This window comes from Mastacembelus armatus, chromosome 13, assembly GCF_900324485.2.
Source record: "Mastacembelus armatus chromosome 13, fMasArm1.2, whole genome shotgun sequence".
Taxonomy (NCBI): Eukaryota; Metazoa; Chordata; class Actinopteri; order Synbranchiformes; family Mastacembelidae; genus Mastacembelus; species Mastacembelus armatus.
Window position 1 is genome coordinate 26,134,552 of NC_046645.1, and position 21,267 is coordinate 26,155,818.

General features: G+C 44.6%; 2 protein-coding genes across 4 annotated transcripts; one reads left to right on the plus strand and one right to left on the minus strand.

The window, feature by feature from the left end:
* The first annotated feature begins 204 nt into the window (after positions 1-204).
* Positions 205-20,028, plus strand: clip3 (CAP-GLY domain containing linker protein 3). 3 transcript variants are annotated; one of them, XM_026296139.1, is made up of 14 exons: positions 205-333; positions 3,855-4,271; positions 5,959-6,098; positions 7,342-7,435; positions 7,980-8,141; positions 8,222-8,340; positions 8,623-8,859; positions 9,696-9,831; positions 10,501-10,656; positions 10,781-10,912; positions 11,366-11,489; positions 11,684-11,751; positions 12,295-12,367; positions 14,337-18,952. In XM_026296139.1, exons 2-14 carry the CDS (start codon positions 3,878-3,880, stop codon positions 14,389-14,391), a joined length of 1,890 nt encoding a protein of 629 aa, XP_026151924.1. In that variant the 5' UTR covers positions 205-333; positions 3,855-3,877; the 3' UTR covers positions 14,392-18,952. The 3 variants fall into 3 exon arrangements, with proteins under 3 accessions (XP_026151924.1, XP_026151941.1, XP_026151933.1); XM_026296156.1 differs by lacking the exons at positions 205-333; positions 14,337-18,952 and adding an exon at positions 19,897-20,028 and having other exon boundaries at positions 4,081-4,271; XM_026296148.1 differs by lacking the exons at positions 205-333; positions 14,337-18,952 and adding an exon at positions 19,888-20,012 and having other exon boundaries at positions 4,081-4,271.
* A 6-nt stretch (positions 20,029-20,034) lies between these two features.
* Positions 20,035-21,122, minus strand: dharma. Its single transcript, XM_026296170.1, has 3 exons — positions 20,796-21,122; positions 20,421-20,629; positions 20,035-20,179 (listed from the first exon to the last, which is right to left on the minus strand). The coding sequence occupies exons 1-3, from the start codon at positions 21,109-21,111 to the stop codon at positions 20,072-20,074; spliced, it is 633 nt and encodes a 210-aa protein (XP_026151955.1). The 5' UTR covers positions 21,112-21,122; the 3' UTR covers positions 20,035-20,071.
* Between the last annotated feature and the right edge of the window lie 145 nt (positions 21,123-21,267).

Here is a 21,267-nt window from a genome sequence, read left to right on the forward strand (position 1 = left end):
AAATGGATAATTCTTTGAAAACAAGATATTTTGGAAAGTAAAACCTCTTTGCACAGCGGTGTCACATCATAAAGACAAAATAAACTCAGTTGTATTCCATGTAGTGTAATATATCATGGTTTGTGTGTACAGGCGTCATTTTAGTTGTGGGAAAGTGCTGTCTGTGCTCCAGCAACATGAGTTGAATGCAATGAGAGAGGGAGGCGGCAGAGAGAGGTCGGCGGAGAGCGGTGGAAAGAGCCAGAGTCTTGGAGAGAGGAGGAGACAGAGCATCAGTGCTGCTACCATAGAGGAGAGAGTCCCATCAGCGAACAAACAGCGGCTTGTTTTCAGGTAAGAACCCGCTTCATCCACACTTGCTCCTGTATTTTAATAACATGTCTGCCTCGGTGCACCAGGCTGCCGTGCGTCATGCTGGTGCTGAGGATGGAGACGCTGAAAAGGTTGGAAAGGGGCGCTGTTCAAAACAACATCAAATAAAGCTGCTCTTCTTTGACTGCGGGCAGTCCGGGCTTCTTTATTTCGACCATCGACTGTTTCCATCCGTGCAGGGCTTTAGGATCCAGGCCTTCGTGTCTTTTTGGCGTGTGCGTATTTTCATTGTTTGTCAGCGGGGCGTTTTTTTTACTACGCACATTGGCACAAAGCACGAACCGAGCCTGACCCGGCTGGTGTCTGCTGTTTTTCTGGATTTGGCCGGTTCTGTGTTCGTCAGGGAGGATCTGGAGCGGCGGACGACGCGCTGTCCGGCCGAAGCGACGGTTTTTGCGGGATTGCGTGTCTACGCTTTGGCTTGTTGTAAAATGGAGGCTGGATGGACTAGGATGCTGCCATGGCCTCCCCCGCCTCTCACAGGTTGCTGGTGCACATCACATGGTTCCTCGCCCAGATCGGCCCAGCTGAGCCACAAACCCTTCCTTCACCGAGTCTCTGTGGTGGTTTTCAGTGCTCCCACAGAGACTCGGTGAAGGAAGGACGCTCCAGTCTCCATAACCAGGGCTCAGAAACATTCAGCGTTTATTTGGGGAGAACAGTGGTGGCCTCTGGATTCAAATATCACTGAAACGACGTTAGAGAAATGTCATGTTGACTAATAATGACAACAACAATAACAACAATAATAATAATAGTCACTATAAGGTTTATTTCACTGCTGTGGTTTTGACTGGACATTTCTTGTTTTCTTGCTGATTTGTGTGGTTTTGCTGCCTGAAAACAGCTCAATTCATTTACTGTAATGTCCCATTGAAAACAATACAGGAGTGGTAGGAGCTCATGGGATGTGTAGTGCAAGATAACCTGCTGCTACATGTGATGTGGGGACTGAGGACCAAACCAGCTGTCCTGGGGACCCAGTCGTCACTGATTCATCTCTAATTTATAGAAAACACATTTTATAAGAGAGTTGGAAATGATACAACAGGGAGGGTCAGTGTCACTGCTGCAGCAGGAACTCTCGAGTTTCTTTTTAGTGGATTTATTGGGATTTTCTTGCAACCTCCTCTGGTGGTTCATATTCTTGTGTCTGTGCTGATTCGTACGGTCGTGTTGCGTAACCTTTATGGTGGCCTCAGCTGAGTCCTGTTTTGTTGAGCCCATTCAGACTCTGATTACTGTTGAAGCAGGAACCAGCCAGCTGCCACTGCTGATTACATAAAACACATCACACCCTCAGACAGATAATTACTGTGTTTCATGGTATCACTACGTTTTTTGTTTTTTACGGTTACAGTCTAACTGAACAGAAAACATGTGAGTTGACAGAATATTTGCTCCAGGCCTCAGACTGTTTATGTGTAGAATAAACCAGTGTTTACGAAGTGTGTTCCAGTCATTCTAAGTCAAACTGATCTGTATCAGTTGTGTTTTCTATAAAGACGTCTAACTTAACATGTAGCTGCTGCAGCAGACAGTCGCTGACTGAGACTGGGACAACAGAGCTGGTATTTGTGTGGATTAAAGTCTGCAGCTCAGACTACAGAGACGTCTCTGCCTCCTTTCAGCTGCTCCATGAACTGTGTGCTGTAAACTGGCCCCAGACCACATGGTTAAAGAGGGTGTTGCTGGTTCAGTTGCAGATTCATTTTTCCTGCATGTTGTTTGGATCTGATATGTGACCTGTCGGCCCAGCATCCCTCACCCCGAGCGACCAGAGGACTGTGCCACACATCGGTTCAGACAGGACAAACTTATCCTGGTTCCCAAGAGGAAACCGGTACCAACGCCATGAAGAATGGAAACCAAATGTGAACTTCAGTCTGATTCCAGAAGTGCATCCTTCAGCATCTGGAGGCCAGGGTGCTGTGTTAGTGTTGGCCCTCAGTGCTGAGACCACAGAGTGTCCCGTCCCTGACTGGATCACCATTTAGCTGCTCTGAGATCAGGAGAAAACACAAATCTTTGTGAATACCTGAGGCGCCTGCTCTGCCTGCAGTGACGTGCACATCTGTTAACAGATGTGCATTAATGAATGTAGCACGGTCCGAACAAAACCACAGGACCAGCTCCAGGTTTGCTTTAATTTGCCAGCCGTTAAGACATGAGGTGAAAACATGTAAGAGTGTAACTGACTCATTATATTTGCTCCTTCCCTCCCTGGCTGGCTGTAATAGAGGCGATGGATGGGTCGCTGATGGATGGATCGTCCATTTGCTAAAGTGGAAAGTAGATTTAATCCAGTCGGGCCTGTCAACAGCTATAAGATGGACAGGGAGCGTTAGCATTAGCCTCCTTAGTTACTGCCATTATCAGTGGGTCAATTATCCTTCTCCTTGTTTTCTGTGTCTGCCTCCGAGCTAAACATAACACCATAACACTCGGCTGGTGATGCACAGCAGAAACAAGAAAACAAGGAGCGGCATCAAGAGACCGGAAGACAGACCGGACAAAACCGAGTCAGAGTGGTTTCACCCGAATAAGCCGTGCCCTTTTACTGGAACCATGTGGTGGTTCATGGGGACTGGACCTGGTTCAAGGTGCTTTATTGGAAGATGCTGATGCTCGATGAGTCAACAGACAGAGCCGTTTAAGGCTCCAGTAAAGTCCAGTCTCTGGTCCCAAGTCTTTGTTAAGTCCTTGTCAATGCAACATGCAAAAAAAGTAACAGTGCAAGTTTGTTCCACAATATTTTCCTGGTAAAACTGCGGATTGTGAGCTCAGGTCCAGGGGATCCAGCTCAGGGGCTGCAGAACCAGGAGCCTATTTAAATGAACACTTGTCTTTGGAAGATATGACAGTTTAGGAAGAAGTTTCCTTAGAGTGATCAGTACGTTTTATTAGTCCATATTTAGTCTGTTTCCTACATAATTAAACTACAACAAGCTTACATTAAAATGAGTGAAGAAAATCTCAAATATGTTTTACAGCAGATTAGAAATAAAAACCTGAGGATGTGTCTGTGGGTAACGAGTTAAACCTGCACATTAGGTTTCCTCTGATATTCTGTGTAATACACGTCATAATACATAATAATGATTATGCTGTGGTCATTAATGGTTTGTTCTGTGTTTGTTTACTGTTGGTTTATTTGTTTAAAAGCTGATCTTCAACCAACCACTGCAGTTTTTCAGGGTCAGCAGGCTCAGAACAAGGGACTTCCAATACAGGGGTCTCAAATTTCAGTCCTGCTTGTTACGCTTGTTGTTTGTTTAGTTTAAGATGTGATTTGGATCAATTTAATGAAATGAATTTAATGAAATCAGTAAATCAACTGAAATAATAAGTCAGTGAACCAGCCTGTGCAGCATCAGTACACATGGCAGCTGCTCCAGAGGTGACTCAGTACAGAACAGGATTTTTCTGTTTAAAAAACCAAAATAAGAGAAAAAGACGTGACGTTGCCTCCTCTCTCTCAGGCCCAGCTGCAGCATCCCTCGTCATGACTAAAGAGGAGAACCTGGAGGTGCAGGAGAAGGAGAGGCATGACCAGGAGGAGCAGGAGGAGGAAAGGGTCCAGAGAGAGGAGGAGGTGGCGTTGACTGAGGAGGAGGAGGAAGATGAGGAGGAGGAAGAAGAAGAATACGAGTTAGAGGAGGAGAGGGAGGGTGAGGACAGGGCGGAGGTGGACGATGAGGAGGACGATGAACAGGAGGACGAACGGGAGGACAGAGAGGAATGTGAGGAAGAGGAGGATCCACCAGCTGAACTGGAGCGGGACGACGAGCCAGAGGCTGAGCCACTGTCGGTGTCCGAGTTCCAGACTCCACTTCAGGAGCCACGCTGCCGAGCCATGGTGCACCCGTCAGCCCAGGCACCGCTGCCCAAAGACTACGGTAAGTCAAAATAAATACACACTGTTACACAGCCAACAAAGACAGTCCACCTTAAAATTCTGCTGCTGTACTGAGGTAATAATTAAACTGTTCAAAGCCTTGTTTTGATCGTATTCATGGTACTGATAACTACCTATGTAATTTTCATTACAATGATCACTACTAACACTGTACATTGATCATCCATCTGCTGTGATCATGTGCAATACTTCATTATAAAGTAATTCACATCAGTGCAATATACTGTAGTCACTTTACCTGGTATTTATATATTTATCCATTAATGTCCATATACTGTACATACCCATAGGCACATACACACTTATATAGGCACACTTATAGTTTTTGTAGCTTTATAGTTTTATTTCACTTAGTATTTTTTTTAATATTTTTAAATTTCTTATTTATCTCACATCTTTGCTACTTCTGGCACTCTGCTGTGTACTTGTACTTTGCTGTTGCAACAAGGCATTTTCCTCATTGTGGGACAAATAAAGGTTTTCTTATCTTATTTAAAGTTTTGCAGTTATTAACCAACATAATTAGACTATAGGGGGTAGACTGTAATCTGAGTTTGGTGAAGTTGGTACATTGGAGAGGTGGCATCCATTGTGGCCTCAGAGCAGCACTGGCGGTACAGGGTCTGAACCCCGGTGGACCCAGGGCCTTTCTCTGTAGAGTCTGCATGTTGTCCCTGTGTCTGTGTGGGTTTTCTCCTCCCACTGTCCAAACACGTGCAGGTTAGGATTAGGGTCTGAACCCCGGTGGACCCAGGGCCTTTCTCTGTAGAGTCTGCATGTTGTCTCCGTGTCTGTGTGGGTTTTCTCATCCCACAGTCCAAACACATGCAGGTTAGGATTAGGGTCTGAACCCCGGTGGACCCGGGGCCTTTCTGTGTGGAGTCTGCATGTTGTCCCCGTGTCTGTGTGGGTTTTCTCCTCCCACAGTCCAAACACGTGCAGGTTAGGATTAGGGTCTGAACCCCGGTGGACCTGGGGCCTTTCTGTGTGGAGTCTGCATGTTGTCTCCGTGTCTGTGTGGGTTTTCTCCTCCCACAGTCCAAACACATGCAGGTTTGGTTGGTTGGTGACTTTAAAGTGTGTGTCTGTCTCTGTGTGTCAGCCCTGTGATTGGCTGCTGATCTGTCCAGGGGGGCCCTGCCTCTCACCCACTGCATTCTGGGATTGGCTCCAGGATAACTGATCACAGGCCATGGCCCCGTTTTGTTAGATGTTGAAAAGTCTGTTATTTGAACAGCACATTTCAGAGGTGCTGCAGAAGAATGGAGGACTCTGCTGAAGACACTGCTGAATAAACTCCAATTTATGTCTTAAAATCGTGTTTCACTGTGAAACACAGCAGTTTGCAGTAAAACCACTGTTGTCCATGACAAAGTGTTTGGCAGCAGAAACTGAAGGATTGGCATTTGTTGTGGAGCTGATTGCAGTTACTCAGTGAAATAAGACCTGTCTCAGCTCAGATTGCACAGCTGGCAAGAGGAGAACCTGCAGCACTCAGAGGTTACTGCTGAGTCGATGAAACAGAGAAACATGGCTTCTGCTTTTCCTTCATTATTTCATCATCCTTCCTTTACTTTCCTGGTTTCCTTTTCTGTTTCTCTTCTCTTTTTGATGATCCCTTTGTCTGTGGTTTAGCTCTAACTTTTCCTGTATCCTTTTGTCTGCAGCGTTCACCTTCTTCGACCCAAATGACCCGGCCTGTTTGGAGATCCTCATGGATCCTAGAACATCCATCCCGGAGCTATTTGCTATCGTGCGTCAGTGGGTACCACAGGTGCAGCACAAGATCGACATCATCGGCAACGAGGTGAGAACCAGGTGAAACATGCTGGAAACAGCCAGGCTCTGCTTCTGTTCTCCCAGTTATCAGAGACTCCTGGAGTAGTGTGCTCAGGTGGTCAGACAGTTAATTCACTTAATCATTTGTCAGTTTACACAGAAAATAAAGATATGAATCTACAAACATTTGTGGACTCCAGCATCTAAAACTGACCCCTCAACCAGGTCGACATGAACCACCTGAGTCCTGACTGTCATTGTCACATTGACCCAGATTCACCACACACACACACACACACACACACACACACACACACACACACACACACACACACACACACACACACACACACACTTTAACCTCCTAGGACCTGGCGTCCACATATGTGGACATCACATTTTTCGTTGTCTGCACCATAATACTTATAATACAACTTCTCCATCTCCAAACTCACTTTCTCTATCACTCACACACACACACACACATATCTCATTCGAAATGTTATGACTGACATCAAGGTTGTACACAAATTACAAGTGCTTTCATGTTCAAAGATAATATCTGGTTGTTATATTTATTGGTTCCACCTAACCCCAAATAGCTAGAAGAAATCTAAAATGCAAGCCAAACCAAAGCTCAGGTCTTAGGAGGTTAAAGAACAGAAGCTGCTGTAGCATAACTCAGAGATGTGATCTTTACAGTGCCTAAGATGTAATGTTTCATAGAAGGAGTAGAGGGAGCAGAGGGAGGAGCAGATGGAGCAGAACGAGCAGAGGGAGCAGAGGGATCACAGAGAGGAGCAGGTGCAGAGGGAGGAGGAGAAGGACCAGAGAAAGGAGCAGGGGTAAAGGGAGCAGGGGCAGAGGGAGCAGAAGGAGGAGAAGGAGCAGAGGGAGGAGCAGGAAACACAGACTGACGCTTGGTTGTGACTCAGCCTGAAGTAAACAACAGATGAGCTAATTAAGTTCAGGAGTTGATGGTTTGGGTTAAATTCTACAATAAACTGATGATTATTGAGGCTCATTATGAAAATGTCTGACACTAATAATTGATAATTATTGATCACTATTGAACCTTCTGCCAAAACAAAGCCATCTGAAGTAATCAGGTTGAGGAACAAATTAAGGAACAGACGTGTCTATGGTTGGTGTTTCCTTCATGTTAAACGATTCTAGTGTTTAGATATAGATATATATCGTTATAGATAATTATAAGCCTAATCAGATCAATTGATCAATGTGCTGCTCTGGATGCTTGTGTGTTCGCTCAGATCCTGAAACGTGGCTGCCATGTGAACGACCGCGATGGTTTGACTGACATGACACTGCTGCACTACAGCTGCAAGGCTGGAGCGCACGGAGTGGGTAAGGTTTTAATAGGGATCAGAAACACAACCTGTGGTGTTGCCCAGATTGGCCTAGTCTGACTATAAAAGGCTCTGAAGTTATTATTTGAATGATGAATTATTAAACATATTTTTTATTTATCAGAAAACCAACAATGCCATCATGTCTGCTATAGTCAAGTTCATGATCCAAAGCTCAGAATAATTAAAAAATTAGCCTCAGAGGGATTTACATCATTCATCCTTACAGCCTGGTCTCAAGTGAAATAAGCTGCTTAACAGGAAACTGTGGAGAAACCTGAGGACCAGGATCAGGAGGATTCCTGTCAGTCTGACTGTGGTCTAGTGAGTCCAGCCCAACAGCCTTCAGCTTAGAGATGGTCTCGAGAAGTGAGTCATCTGTGAATGAAAGTCCAACATCAGTTCTTCACATTGTTCCAAGTCACAGGGCGTCTGGGAGGATCTGTGGTGTGGACGATGGCATCGGGGAGGGTGGTGGATTCTGCTCCTCTGCTGCTGTAAAGCCGGAGCTGCTTTCAGTTTCATCCTCATTGTGTGTGCAGGCGACCCGGCAGCAGCGCTGCGTCTCACCAGTCAGCTGATCTCTCTGGGCGCTGATGTGAGTCTAAGGAGCCGCTGGACCAACATGAACGCTCTGCACTATGCCGCTTACTTCGACGTCCCAGAACTGATCCGAGTCCTGCTCAAAGCCACGAAACCCAGAGGTACAAACACACAGATCTTCTATAGATCGTCAGCAGATACTCAGCATTAAATCCCACTTCTTCTTCTGTGTTTTCCTCAGTGTTGAACTCCACATGCAGTGATTTCCACTATGGCACAGCTCTGCACATTGCCGCCTCTAACCTGTGTCTGGGTGCAGTCAAATGCCTGCTGGAACATGGAGCCAACCCCACCGTCCGGGTAAAGACACTTCCCTTTGTGTAGTTCACAATGGGCCCAGATTTAGTTGCAGGTCCTGAGGCTGACGTTGTGTTTGGGAGCCGAGGTTATGTTGCTTTAAGTCATCAGTTGGCTCTGATAGAAGGTGGAGCATCGTTAAGAACAAACAGAAACCACATTAAAATGCAAATCATGCCTTCACAGTATCTGTCAGCGAGAACAACAGGCCTGACAAATGGAAAATAATGTTTGTGTTTCTGTCTTTGCCCTGCAAATTCTCCCTCCTCTTTGCTCTTCCTGCAGAACGATAAGGGCCAGGTTCCAGCGGAGGTGGTTCCTGACCCGATGGACATGAGCCTGGACAAGGCCGAGGCCGCCATGGTGGCCAAAGAACTGAAGCAGCTGCTGCTGGACGCCGTCCCTCTGAGCTGCAACCTTCCCAGAGCCACGCTACCCAACTACGACAACATCCCAGGGAACCTGATGCTGTCGTCACTGGGGCTGAAGCTGGGCGACCGCGTGGTGCTGGACGATATGAAGGTCAGGGGCTCACGCCACATCAGTGATGAGATGTGTCTTCATGCACAAAATGTGGGGAGAACTTTCAGATCAACTACAGGAAACAGCCTGAACATGACATTTATTGGCAAAAGGTTGAGTTTGGTTGAAGGAGCATGTTGTTCTGACCCATTGAAATACGTGTAAAAACCATTATGGCCAAGTGATGGCTTGGCACCTAGAACATACATCACCCTATCCATTTCATGTAGCTCTTCTACAAATCTCAGTCAAAACTCTAAGAATAACTGTAGGCACAGCTCCATGTTTTAGTTTCAACCCTGGTCTCTGGGAGAAAACAACAATGAAACAGCTGACTTGGATTTCAAAGGTAAGTGTGTCTGCAAACCTGAGATTGGCTGTAGGTGGCCTTTACAAACAGATGGGTCAAAAACAGTGTGAGCTGCTGCACCAAAGCCCTACACTGTCTTGGACAGTATTTGGACTGGAGACTCCTTCTCTCAGCCAAGCCTTGCTTGCAGGAAGATGGACAGCCATTGTGTGACCAGCGAGTGCCAAGGAACCAGAGAAGAAGTTTGTTTAGACTGGAACATCGGTCGTCCAGTGTGGATGAACCATGCACCACCTGAAACTCCATCCTGCACGCATTTAAACCTGACGTTACCATTCTCACATGAACCTATGGAGTTTGTTGCTGATGTGTTTGCTTTACACCCACATGACATGTGCAGTATAATATAAGTTAGATGAACAAGACGTTCTCCTCCTGTCGCATATTAAAATATGTTCATCTTCACTCCCTCTGTAGCATAGACCCCCAGACTAACTGCACGGCTTTGTCTCATTGTCTCTCTCAGACCGGTACTCTGAGGTTTTGTGGTACGACGGAGTTCGCCAGTGGTCAGTGGGTTGGCGTGGAGCTCGACGAGCCAGAGGGAAAGAACGACGGCAGTGTGGGCGGTGTGCGCTACTTCATCTGCCCTCCTAAACTAGGTACCTGCTGCTGCTACGGTGCCTTTGAGCAAGTCACTGGGCCTTTCCCTTTCTTCTGTGTGGGCCTAATTATTAATGGGTTAGGGTTCAGATTTTGCATTTCATTGTGCCACAGCATCACTTGACATGAACCTTCAGTGATGTGTGAAACATGATGGGATCCAAAGACCCAGGAGGAGGATCAATTCTCATGTGTTTGAGCAGTTTACATACATACACGGATTTATTTTTGGATTTATTTGTTAGTCACTCAGACACTGGTTTGGCTTCAATGGGAATATGTTGGTCAAACTGGTTGAGTGTTTTCATTTGACTGTAAGACACATTTCACAACACTTCAACACAACTGCTGCACAGGGACTGTTGCACAGTACAGAACCAAACAGCACACACAGCTGCCAAAGCCACATATGTATTTGTCAGGAGTTGGAGACCAAAGCAGGGTTGAGGAGAGTGAATACTGAAGCTACGTTAGTCAGGCGGACACAGCTGCAGTGGCTGTGGCAGCTGTTTGCTAACACCTTAGCCACAGCTCCATTTGCAGATGATGGCAGGTGGTTGTGGAGTCTGTCCGCCCTCTAGTGGTCACATGTGTTTCTGCAGCTCTCACTCAGGGATCAATGAAACCAGACCCTTTGAGTTTTTTCTGTGCCTCTTTCTGCCCTTCAGGAATTTTTGCTCCAGTGTCAAAGATTTCCAAGGCCGTGGATCAGACGCCTTCGTCAGTAACGTCCACCCCCAGAACCCCTCGCATGGACCTGGCCTCCCGCCTGGCAGGCAAGACCAAGAAGGAGAAAGAGAAGAAGGAGAAGGAGAGAGAGAAAGGTAACCTAGCTGATGTGATAGGGTTCAGTCTGTGTTCAGATGACTTTAAAATGCTGTCGTTAAAATTCCTACATTTTGGAAAAGCAAATCCCAGTGAAGTCAGTGGTTTGTTGCATGTTCTCAGCCCAGAGGAGGAAGAAGTCAGTAGCCAGTGTGGATCCAGAGGGAATGAACGTGGAGGTTGGAGATCAGGTTCTGGTGGCTGGACAGAAACACGGTATCGTCCGGTTCTACGGCAAGACTGACTTCGCTCCAGGTCTGTGCTGCTCCTCAGTGGGTTCTTGGTCCTGTCTGCATGTGGGGGCTTGTTAGACTTGTTGACATGCTGCTTTTATTTGAACTGAAAGGTCTGCATTAGTCGTCAGGACCAACTTTAAGAAACTGTTTCAGAACCTGATCCTTTAATTGTTTCCTGGGTTCATGTGGATCAGCGGCGACCGTGGTTCTATCCTAGTCTGATGACTTACCCCCCAGCTAGAAAAGATCTATCAGTGTAACAGAACTCCTGACTAGATCCTCAGAACATGAAATTAGATACGTTTTTTCATTTTATGCCACTATAAAGAATGAAGGCAGACGTGGTGGAACAGGGATCCTCTGTGAAATCATCAGGACAGACGTCATCAGGAATAGCTAACCACTGTTAGTCTCAGCCCACAGCCAGGTAAACGACTGGTGCAGGTGTGACCTAAGCTGCTTTTGTCTGCAGGTTACTGGTTTGGTATCGAGTTGGATCAGCCCACAGGAAAACATGATGGTTCTGTGTTTGGAGTCCGTTACTTCAGCTGCCTGCCCAAATACGGAGTGTTTGCTCCACCTTCCCGTGTCCAGAGGTGAGGTTCAGACCCTACACACCCTGGATCTCTCCTGGTTTACAGTGTGCTTGAACCGACAAACCTGGACACGTATAGTGCTCTGTGATAACCCAACATTTAGCTTTCCTTCCCTTCAGAATGTCTTTAATGTAGTGCCACTGCCAGTATTAAACACACCAACAAACACACTGTTTTCCATGTGGCTCTGTCAGAATCGGAGGTCCCAAAGACGGCTCACAGAATGACAGCTCCATGGTGAAGAAGGTCCACCAGGTCACTAGTAAGTACCTGCTGTGTTTCTTTGCTGTTTGTTCAGGACAGTGCACATTACCAACACTGACATGAGCAACGTCAGTGAAAATGTGCCAGGGCTCAGTCCAACACAGCGTGGCCCCAACCCAGTGCTGTAAAAGTAAAAGTTCGGCCAAATATATTTGGAGTATTAAAGGTGCACAGATCCAGACGTACAGTATGACATCTAAAACCGATCAGACATCATTTTTTTAATCTTTTTGTCCATTGTGCCTTAAAACATGGACGTGGGTTTTAGGCCTGGTTTAACATTGTTTCACTTTACCATAACTCAAAGAAGTGATGATGAAACTGCATAAGCTCAACAAAAACACAAACTGTGAGAATCAGGAGACTTGGTTTTCACACCTGATGCTCATATCAGCTTAATCTTCCTTTTACTTACCAACAAAGTGTGTTTGTGTGTGTGTGTGTGTGTGTGTGTGTGTGTGTGTGTGTGTGTGTGTGTGTGTGTGTGTGTGCGCGCGTGTGTGCGTGTGTACGTGTGTGCGTGCATGCACGTGCCCTGCAGTGTCGCAGCCCAAGCGTAACTTCAACACGATGCGGTCTCCTAAAGACCTGACCTCTGAGAGCTCCATATCCAGGTAAGAACAGAGGAAGCAGGTAGATGTCAGACTGCATCCACATCCCTCCACTGTGGATTGTGTGTGGATTGTTGTTGGGCTGGGTACATCTCTGTTTCATTTCACAGCTGCTGTGACCACAGGCCTGTTCATGTTACATGCTAAACACTAACAGTATTGTTCAAAATAATAGCAGTATAATGTGACTAACCAGAATAATCCAGGTTTTTAATATATTTTTTATTGCTACATGGCAAACAAGTTAGCAGTAGGTGCAGTAGATTCTCAGAAAACAAACAAGACCCAGGATTCATGATATGCATGCTCTTAAGGCTGTGCAACTGGGCAATTAGTTGAAAGGGGTGTGTTCAAAAAAATAGCAGTGTGGCATTCAATCAGTGAGGTCATCAATTTTGTGAAAAAACAGGTGTGAATCAGGTGGCCCCTATTTAAGGATGAAGCCAGCACTTGTTGAACATGCATTTGAAAGCCTGAGGAAAATGGGTCGTTCAAGACATTGTTCAGAAGAACAGCGTACTTTGATTAAAAAGTTGATTGGAGAGGGGAAAACCTATAAAGAGGTGCAAAACATTATAGGCTGTTCAGCTAAAATGATCTCCAGTGCCTTAAAATGGAGGGCAAAACCAGAGAAACGTGGAATAAAACGGAAGACAACCATCAAAATGGATCGAAGAATAACCAGAATGGCAAAGGCTCAGCCAATGATCAGCTCCAGGATGATCAAAGACAGTCTGGAGTTACCTGTAAGTAAGAAGATGTCTGTGTGAAGCTAATCTATTTTCAAGAATCCCCCGCAAAGTCCCTCCGTTAAAAAAAGGCATGTGCAGAAGAGGTTACAGTTTGCCAAAGAACACATCGACTGGCCTAAAGAGAAATGGAGGAACATTTTGTGGACTGATGAGAGTAAAATTGTTCTTTTTGGGTCCAAGGGCCATAGACAGTTTGTGAGACGACCCCAAACTCTGAATTCAAGCCACAGTACACAGTGAAGACAGTGAAGCATGGTGGTGCAAGCATCATGATATGGGCATGTTTCTCCTACGATGGTGTTGGGCCTATTTATCACATACCAGGGATCATGGATCAGTTTGCATATGTCAAAATACTTGAAGAGGTCATGTTGCTTTATGCTGAAGAGGACATGCTCTTGAAATGGTTGTTTCAACAAGACAATGACCCCGAACACACTAGTAAACGAACTAGTAAACGTTGGTTCCAAACCAACAAAATTAATGTTATGGAGTGGCCAGCCCAATCCCCGGACCTTAATCCAATCGAGAACTTGTGGGGTGATATCAAAAATGCTGTTTCTGAAGCAAAACCAAGATATGTAAATGAATTGTGGAATGTTGTTAAAGAATCATGGAGTGGAATAACAGCTGAAAGGTGCCACAAGTTGGTTGACTCCATGCCACACGGATGTGAAGCAGTTATACAAAACTGTGGTCATACAACTAAATATTAGTTTAGTGATTCACAGATTGCTAAATCCTAGAAACAAAAACGTTTGTACAAAATAGTTTTGAGTTTGTACAGTCAACGGCAGACACTGCTATTTTTTTGAACACACCCTTTTCAACTAATTGCCCAGTTGCACAGCCTTAAGAGCATGCATATCATGAAGGCTGGGTCTTGTTTGTTTTCTGAGAATCTACTGCACCTACTGGTAACTTGTTTGCCATGTAGCAACTATTATTTTGAACAATACTGTACATCCTCTTGATAGTGGATACAGCAGCACAATCATTTTTAATTCCCAGTAACCTGTACTGGGTACGTTGTTTTCAGTATGACTTTCTCCACTGTATCCAGTGCAACATGAGGCATCAGTGTTTTTATTCAGGTTTGTGTGATCAGTCTGAATGTACAGCTCCTGTCCTCCTCCTCCTCCTGCTCTTCTTTTCTTTCTTCTTCTTCCCTTCGTTCTTCTCTGTGCTCACTCTTCTTCCTCCTTTTCTCCCCCCCCCAGGTTGCTGTTCTGCTGTTGGTTTCCGTGGATGCTGCGTGCTGAGATGCAGTCCTAACTACACCCTCCTACTTCCTCCTCTACTTCTGCACTACATCGATGTCTCTCCACTCGTCTTTCTCTCCATCTTTTACTTTGGAGTCTTAGTCAGACTTCCTGTAGTGAAACTCTGTCTTTCTTCTCTTCCTACTCTCAGCCCAAGTCCTCCTAATTTAGCCGCTCTATAGCAAAATCTTTAGTGCCTTGTATCCAATCCAAACGTCATTCCTTTAATGAGTCCAACTCTGCTAAAGCACCTCCCCTAAAATATTTGATTTCCACAACATTCTGTTTCCAGCTGTTCTCATCCCGCTGTCCCAGCTTGGTGTTTGTCCACGTTGTGTCTTCTTGGAGTTCAGGACAACAAAAACCACAAACAGCAGTTTGTGCTGCTTCAGCATTTGTTTTTGCTGCTAGTGTTGGGTCTTAACAGATTTTAAATGAAGTGCCAGACTGATTTGTCAGGATGTTGCGTGGAAGTCCAGCTGAGCACCAGTTAACGTAAATAAGGAAATAATGCTGAAGTTTTGACTCACAAAGTTCTGTATGTGTAGTAAAAGTAAAAAGACATTCTCTTGTCTGCGATGCTTAGACCCCAACACACCCTGAGAATTCCCAGTGTAACGTGTAAACACAGTGTTTGGGTTCTGAGGGTGTGGACTAAATTAATGCAGCAGGTGCTTTGTCTGCTCTGTACATTCACGGTTCTCTGGTGGGTTGAGATGGTCTTTTCAACCACTACAGGACTGAGCCAGTGGAGGCAGTGTATGTAGGAAATAGTGGCCGTATAAAAGCCATGGCTTCAGGGCTTCTCTTGATGAATCATCATCTGACTGTTTTGGAGCAACCTTGAGCTAAAGAGAACGTTTCTCCACCAGAGAACCACGGTCATACATGAAACCATACATCATGCTAATCTCCGATTCAAAACAGGGTTAATCAACTTGACTTTAATGTCATTTGTCATAGTGTTACAGTCACGTTGTCACCGCTGGGATGTGACATGTTAAAATGACACACACCTTAAAGGCACAGTGCAGCTTCTGAATCTACCACAAGCTGCTGAACTTTCCTTCATTGAGAAAACTTTGACTGTTTAATAGATGAAGTACTGCAGTTTATAGTCATTATTAATCAGTATAGTACAAATACAAACAGTCCATTTAGTTAAATCACTGTATGTTATACAAATAGAGCTGCCATTGTAATCTGTTGTTAACCAAAACTGCTAGATCCAAATGAAGACTTCATTTGATGCAACTTAAAGTCAGAAATGTTCAAAGAGTTTTCAGCCCTGATATCAGTGTTTTTGTGTTGCTCCTGTCACAGTACATCTGACAACAAGCTTAATTTGAAACTAATGTGAGCTTTAAAACCATTTTGGAGTTTAATATTTGTTAATGATAATCAGCTGAAGAGCTCCATATCCCTCCGTTGAATATTAATCTTTTTAAGATTTAGATCTTGGACAGTTTCTCCAGAGTCTGTGATATTTGTAGTTTCCTCTCTTTCTGTCCCCTCTTGTCTCATCTCTCTTTCTCCATTTAAATAAGACATCAGTAACATTTGTGAATGTGTGCATTTACAAAAAGACAAAACAAAAACACAAGTTAATATAAACTTAGGTGTGTGCTTACTGTGAAAATTTCTCGAAGTATGTGCATAACTGAAAACAGCAATATGTAAACGGTGTAGTACCTATCTCTGTGTGGAAATTGTTCCTGTGTTATTGTCTCTTTACACTCTGTGAACACACCAATACAGAGAGATGAACACGCTCACACTGACGGCGGAGGCTGCCGGGGGAGACCAAACTAGCACACACCTGAAGCCATCCTGTGTTCAGGCTTTGTGGAGGCGCACACACTGTTAGATTCAAATGTTTAGGAGTCATTGTGATTTTGGCTCTGGTGTTTCGGTAAGCCGTTGGTCCACCGTACTCTGAACCCACTGAGTGAGTTCAGACAGACAGTGAAGAACCGACAGACGGATTTCTCTGGTTTGGTCTTTGTGCTCTGCAGCCTTGGCTGAAGGGTACATTGTGTTGTTGCTCCTGCACACTGCTGTGGATAACTGTTCGGTTTGTGCCCGTGGAATCAGCTTCAACATTATACTAATGACAGCTACAGTGCTCACACACATTAGGTGCAGAGTTTAGCTCAACCAGCTGTAGAATTTAGTCAGGCCGTGATTGGACCAAGCTTTCCATTTTCAGCTCAAATCTCAGCCCTGAGTGTTGGTGATAAAAGAGGCAGCCAAGTGGTGGAAAAAGTACATAATCTTTTTTGGTAAAATCTGGAATTCGTTGTGCAGCTTTTCAGACCTTTCCTGTAAAATGATCAAAGTGTCCTGAAAACTATGATCTGTACCAAAAAACTGCAACAGCTTTGCTCAGGGATGAGGTGAAGCTGAAAATGTGCACACAGATGATTTTAGGATTTGACTTGAAAATGCAGTAAATTAAGAAAACTGACAATTAATCCAGACTTGTCATATCCCTGAATTCAGACTTCACTTTTAGCCACTTATCTAAAATTATCCTGCGTCCATAGTATAGAAAACATGTTCACACAATATGCAGACGACTCACTGCTTTACCTTTTTATGCCATTATCTACTTTGCCCTTGCACCGAAAGGAAAGAGCATGATGAACTGAAGTTAATCCACATATTGTAGTTTCAACTGCTTAATAATGTCACTCCCAGCTACAAAAGAGCTGCTGTTCAATGTTACAGCTCCACAGTGTCTGCCAACTTCATGTTAGGTGGACATTGGCGTTAGTGGACCAGAGTTATGGTGGACATGTGTGTTTGTACAGTGAACACAGTACAGTCAATATGTTACAGTGAAGCCTCTGTTGGTTTGAACATGGTGTAAATGTGGAGCTTTCTCTGATTCTTCATCTTACGATAAACAGATAGTACATAAGCTTTACTCATTACATGGATTTGCTATATTTAAGGGACTGTACTGGTTCTGCATGTTTTAGCTGTGAAACTACAAACTTCTCTATCTTTACTCCACATTTCAACTTTTAGATTTACTTCCTTGTTTCCAGGCAGCAGAAACTTGAATCCCATTCAAGAAGTCACCCTTAAAAATTGTAATTTCCCTCTAAAGGCTTGTTATGGGCCCAGTATGTACCTTCTCATTCCACGTATGAGTGACATCCAAAAGATTACATAGATCATTTGCAGAATATAAACTCCGGTGCCTCCAAAATAATGATGTAGTGCAACAGAAGCAGAGGTCGACCGATATGGGTTTTCTCTGGCCGATGCCGATATTTAGAAATCAGGGCAGCCGATGGCCGATATTTGAGTAAAGTTATCCTGCGTGTTTTAGCAAGAATATTCGTCTGAATTGCACGCGTTTCTACTTTCAGATTTGTTGCACACATGATAAGCATGGTCAGCATCAATTCTGAAACGCTACAATGTAATTACACGTTCAAAACGAATGCCGTGTGTGTAAACTCTCCGGTACAGAAACAGAATGAATAACATATGAGTTTATCCAGATAACGCATGCTACTATAATAATTTAGCCGCTGGGCTTGTTAGCATGTTTTGGTACCCGTGCCTACACCCTAAACTACAGCTCGCTAACAATACAGACCCAAAAAGTTACTCACAATCGTTCTCCAAAAGTAGCTTCATATTTAACCAATGAAATGTATAAGACTAAATTAAAAATGAAAGATAAGTACTTTCTTACAGTTTTTGGACGCTTTTCAGCAGATGGGAACATCAGCTCAGTGAACTGTGGTGGTGACAGCCTGCTTGTTGCAAGAGGGGTCCTCACGTGTTCCACAACAACGCTTAGCTGGTCGCAGATGTGCCTGTCTATAAATCGGCCTAATGTGCAGCGAAATGGGCCGATGCCGATTAATTAAAATGTGCAAAAAACGGCAGATCAGTCGGTCGACCTCTAAACAGAAGGTCAAGCCAAAGTTACCTGCTGGTTCCAGTGTTTTCATAAAGCAAACTGAAACCAGCGGCTGCTCGGAAAGAAGGAAATCAATCAGAAGGTGATTGATGATTTAGCAAAACGATCAGGAAAATTGTAAAGTATTTGTGATTTGCAGATGAAAAGCTAAAACATTCAGAGTCACTGGTTTAAATCCTCTATAATCGATCGGTGTATGTGTCTGAGAATATAATGTTGAACTCATTCTCATAGAAACTAACTCAGCACTGGTTGTTTTAACATGAATAAGTCTTAAGAATCTACAGTATATAGCCTATATTTTGATAACTTCACTAAGTGTACTTTGGTTCTCTGGTTTTGTAGTGTGTGTGTGTGTGTGTTACTTTGTGCTCAGTTACAGTCCATGTGTGAGAGTCACTCCTGTTTAAAAAGTGTGTGAACTTATGGACATTAAGGGAAAACGGGAGAACGAGCGTCGGACATCTTCACCCTAACAGATACTCACTGCATGCTCTCTCTATGGAACGTTCTCTCAGTATTTTCTGATTTGGCTTTTTTGGTTTGTGTATCTTCTTCTCATCAGCATGGACATGCTTCTAATAATACAGTGACACCTCTATGAATATAATAAAGACTTGGATGTTTTTTACCTCTCATGTCCATTGCTGTTCCACACAGATAATCTTTAGGGCTTAAGGTTTTGAACTGAAATAGAAAATAATCAAGAATTATGATACAATGTTATTTAATGCACTAGCCTTTATTTTTTCACTGCAGCCATTGTCTCTTATATATTTATCCTTTGACATAAGTCAAATATGGCTTCCAGTGATCCTGGGTTTCCTCTATTAGGACTCCCAAACACATGATTTCAGACACAAGCATGTGTAATATTTGGTCATTTCAAATTGTAACCACAGAAACATCATTTTGCACCATCAGCAAACTTATGATATAATTAACAAACAGTACAACAATGGGACTAATGCTAAATCCTGGAGGAACCTGACAAATAAGTTTTAATTTTCTTTTCTTGAACATATTGATCCTGTTTTCTGGCTGAAATCTTAGTCAGGAATGTGAGACCTCTGTAATGCTTTGTCAATAATGCAGTCAATATTTTCCTCCACAGGGGTGTGAAAGATTTCATTTAAATATATATATTAATAGTATTAGTATTAGGACACTCAGACTGCTGGAAAACAACCCTGGGAAAATCTTATGTAGCTGTAGAAAAGTAAAGGACTTTTAAAAAAGAGTTGCAGCACATAGATCCAAATCATAAAGACACAAGTAAAGAAGAAACTCATCAAGTCAAAACTGTCAGTTTAAATACCTGTTTTATTCCAAAATCCATTAGCAGATTTTTCAATAGAGAACAGCTGCATTTCATTCTAACTAACAGATGAGGGGAAGAAGGTGTCTGAAATGTTGTGAATCAATAGAAAGTAGGCACCTGAAATATTACTTCACTTCAAATGATGCTGGTGTTTAAACACATTGATCTCAATAAATTACAGAAATACAAAATAATTTACAGCTAGAAAACTAGAAAGTGACCCAGTAACTAAAACCGCAGCTCAGCCCAAACAGGTAACTGTCCTCTGGTTTGGGCTGAGGCTTCTGACTTTCCCAGCAGCAGCTGAACGCATCAGGGGAGCAGAAGTCCGTTTACCAGAATAGTCCCGTGGATCCCCCCCAGCTGAAGTGCCCCTGAGCAGAAATCAGGCTCCGGACCATGATCTGGCCTCTGAGCAGCAGATGGAGTTCAGGGGAAGGAGGTGGAGAGCTGCTTCTCTGGAGTAGGGGGCGGAGATTTGACCTTTGACCCGCTGCACTGCCGCTTCCTCCGGGCTCTGCGGTTCTTGAACCACACCTGGAAATAAGGTGAGACACAGGACGGTTTAGGAAATTTCATATGGTAAACAGATAAACAACAACATGAGACTGGGCAGTTTCTCCCGTTACAGTGTGTTGTGACAACAAACATACGCTGATCGTTAAATTCAGGCTCAAAAACTGGCAGAAGCTGCAGTGCGTCCTGCTCATTTCTGGATCGTGGGTTTAGTGAAATGAATCGTGCAGGGTTTCCTGTGTTCACCCAGAAAAGAACTCACCCTCACGGTCTCCTCGCTCAGGCCGCTGCGCCGCGCCACCTCGGCCCGCGCCTCCACCGCCGGGTAGTCGGTGAGCTCGAACAGCGCCTCCAGCTGCCTGCTCTGGCTGTCAGTGAACACCGTCCTCGTCCGAGCCTTCTGTCGGTGCTGCGACTGCGAGGACACCCCGGCCTGGTGGTAGCCATGGTAACCAGGTAAAGGCTGAGCATCTGGAAAAAATAAGTTTGATGTTTAAGCTGAATTTGTTGTTAGAAACTTTGAAGAGAATAGTTTTACACATTTCATCCTGAACCCAAAGGTTCCTACAAGTTTACATCTAATCAAGGCTCAAAACTTTAAGAGCTTCTTTCTCTGAACGGGACTAGGACTACATACCTGTGGAGTCTCGGCTGCTGAAGTGCAAGTAAACTCCGGAGTTCGGGTAAATGCTGGTGAAATCTGTGCGGTGGAAACCGGCTCCGCACGGGTAACACGCCTCTACGCAGCCCATCCCTCGGTACTGCAGGCAGCCTGGCACCGGCACGGGCATTGGGACCGGCGCAGGTGGTTCGAGGTTCCCGCAGTCCAGGCTGAATCTGCCGGGGAACCCCTGGAGGTATTCGTCCGGTGAAAACTCCACCTGCGGCTTGTGTCCGAGCTGCGGGGAGAGGATGCGCTCGATGCTGAAGTCCGAGACTCTGCTTCCATCCATGATTCCTCCGAGGTCCATAAACTTCCCTGCTCCAGTAACCTCTGAGCTGTGAGTCGTCCAGGGTCCAGTTTTAAACGGACACTGAGGCCGCCATCAAACACCTGAGTGCGCTTTGACATGTTAATGAGCGCCGTGCGCTCAGCCATCGATGCGTGA

Coding starts and splice junctions, on each gene's coding strand:
- clip3 (XM_026296139.1), top strand. CDS start 3,878: ATGACTAAAGAGGAGAACCTGGAGGTGCAGGAGAAGGAGAGGCATGAC. Junction 7,436..7,979: donor GGCTGGAGCGCACGGAGTGG/GTAAGGTTTTAA, acceptor TTGTGTGTGCAG/GCGACCCGGCAGCAGCGCTG. Junction 12,368..14,336: donor TCTGAGAGCTCCATATCCAG/GTAAGAACAGAG, acceptor TCCCCCCCCCAG/GTTGCTGTTCTGCTGTTGGT.
- dharma (XM_026296170.1), bottom strand. CDS start 21,111: ATGGATGGAAGCAGAGTCTCGGACTTCAGCATCGAGCGCATCCTCTCC. Junction 20,630..20,795: donor CAGCAGCCGAGACTCCACAG/GTATGTAGTCCT, acceptor TATTTTTTCCAG/ATGCTCAGCCTTTACCTGGT. Junction 20,180..20,420: donor TGAGCGAGGAGACCGTGAGG/GTGAGTTCTTTT, acceptor CCTTATTTCCAG/GTGTGGTTCAAGAACCGCAG.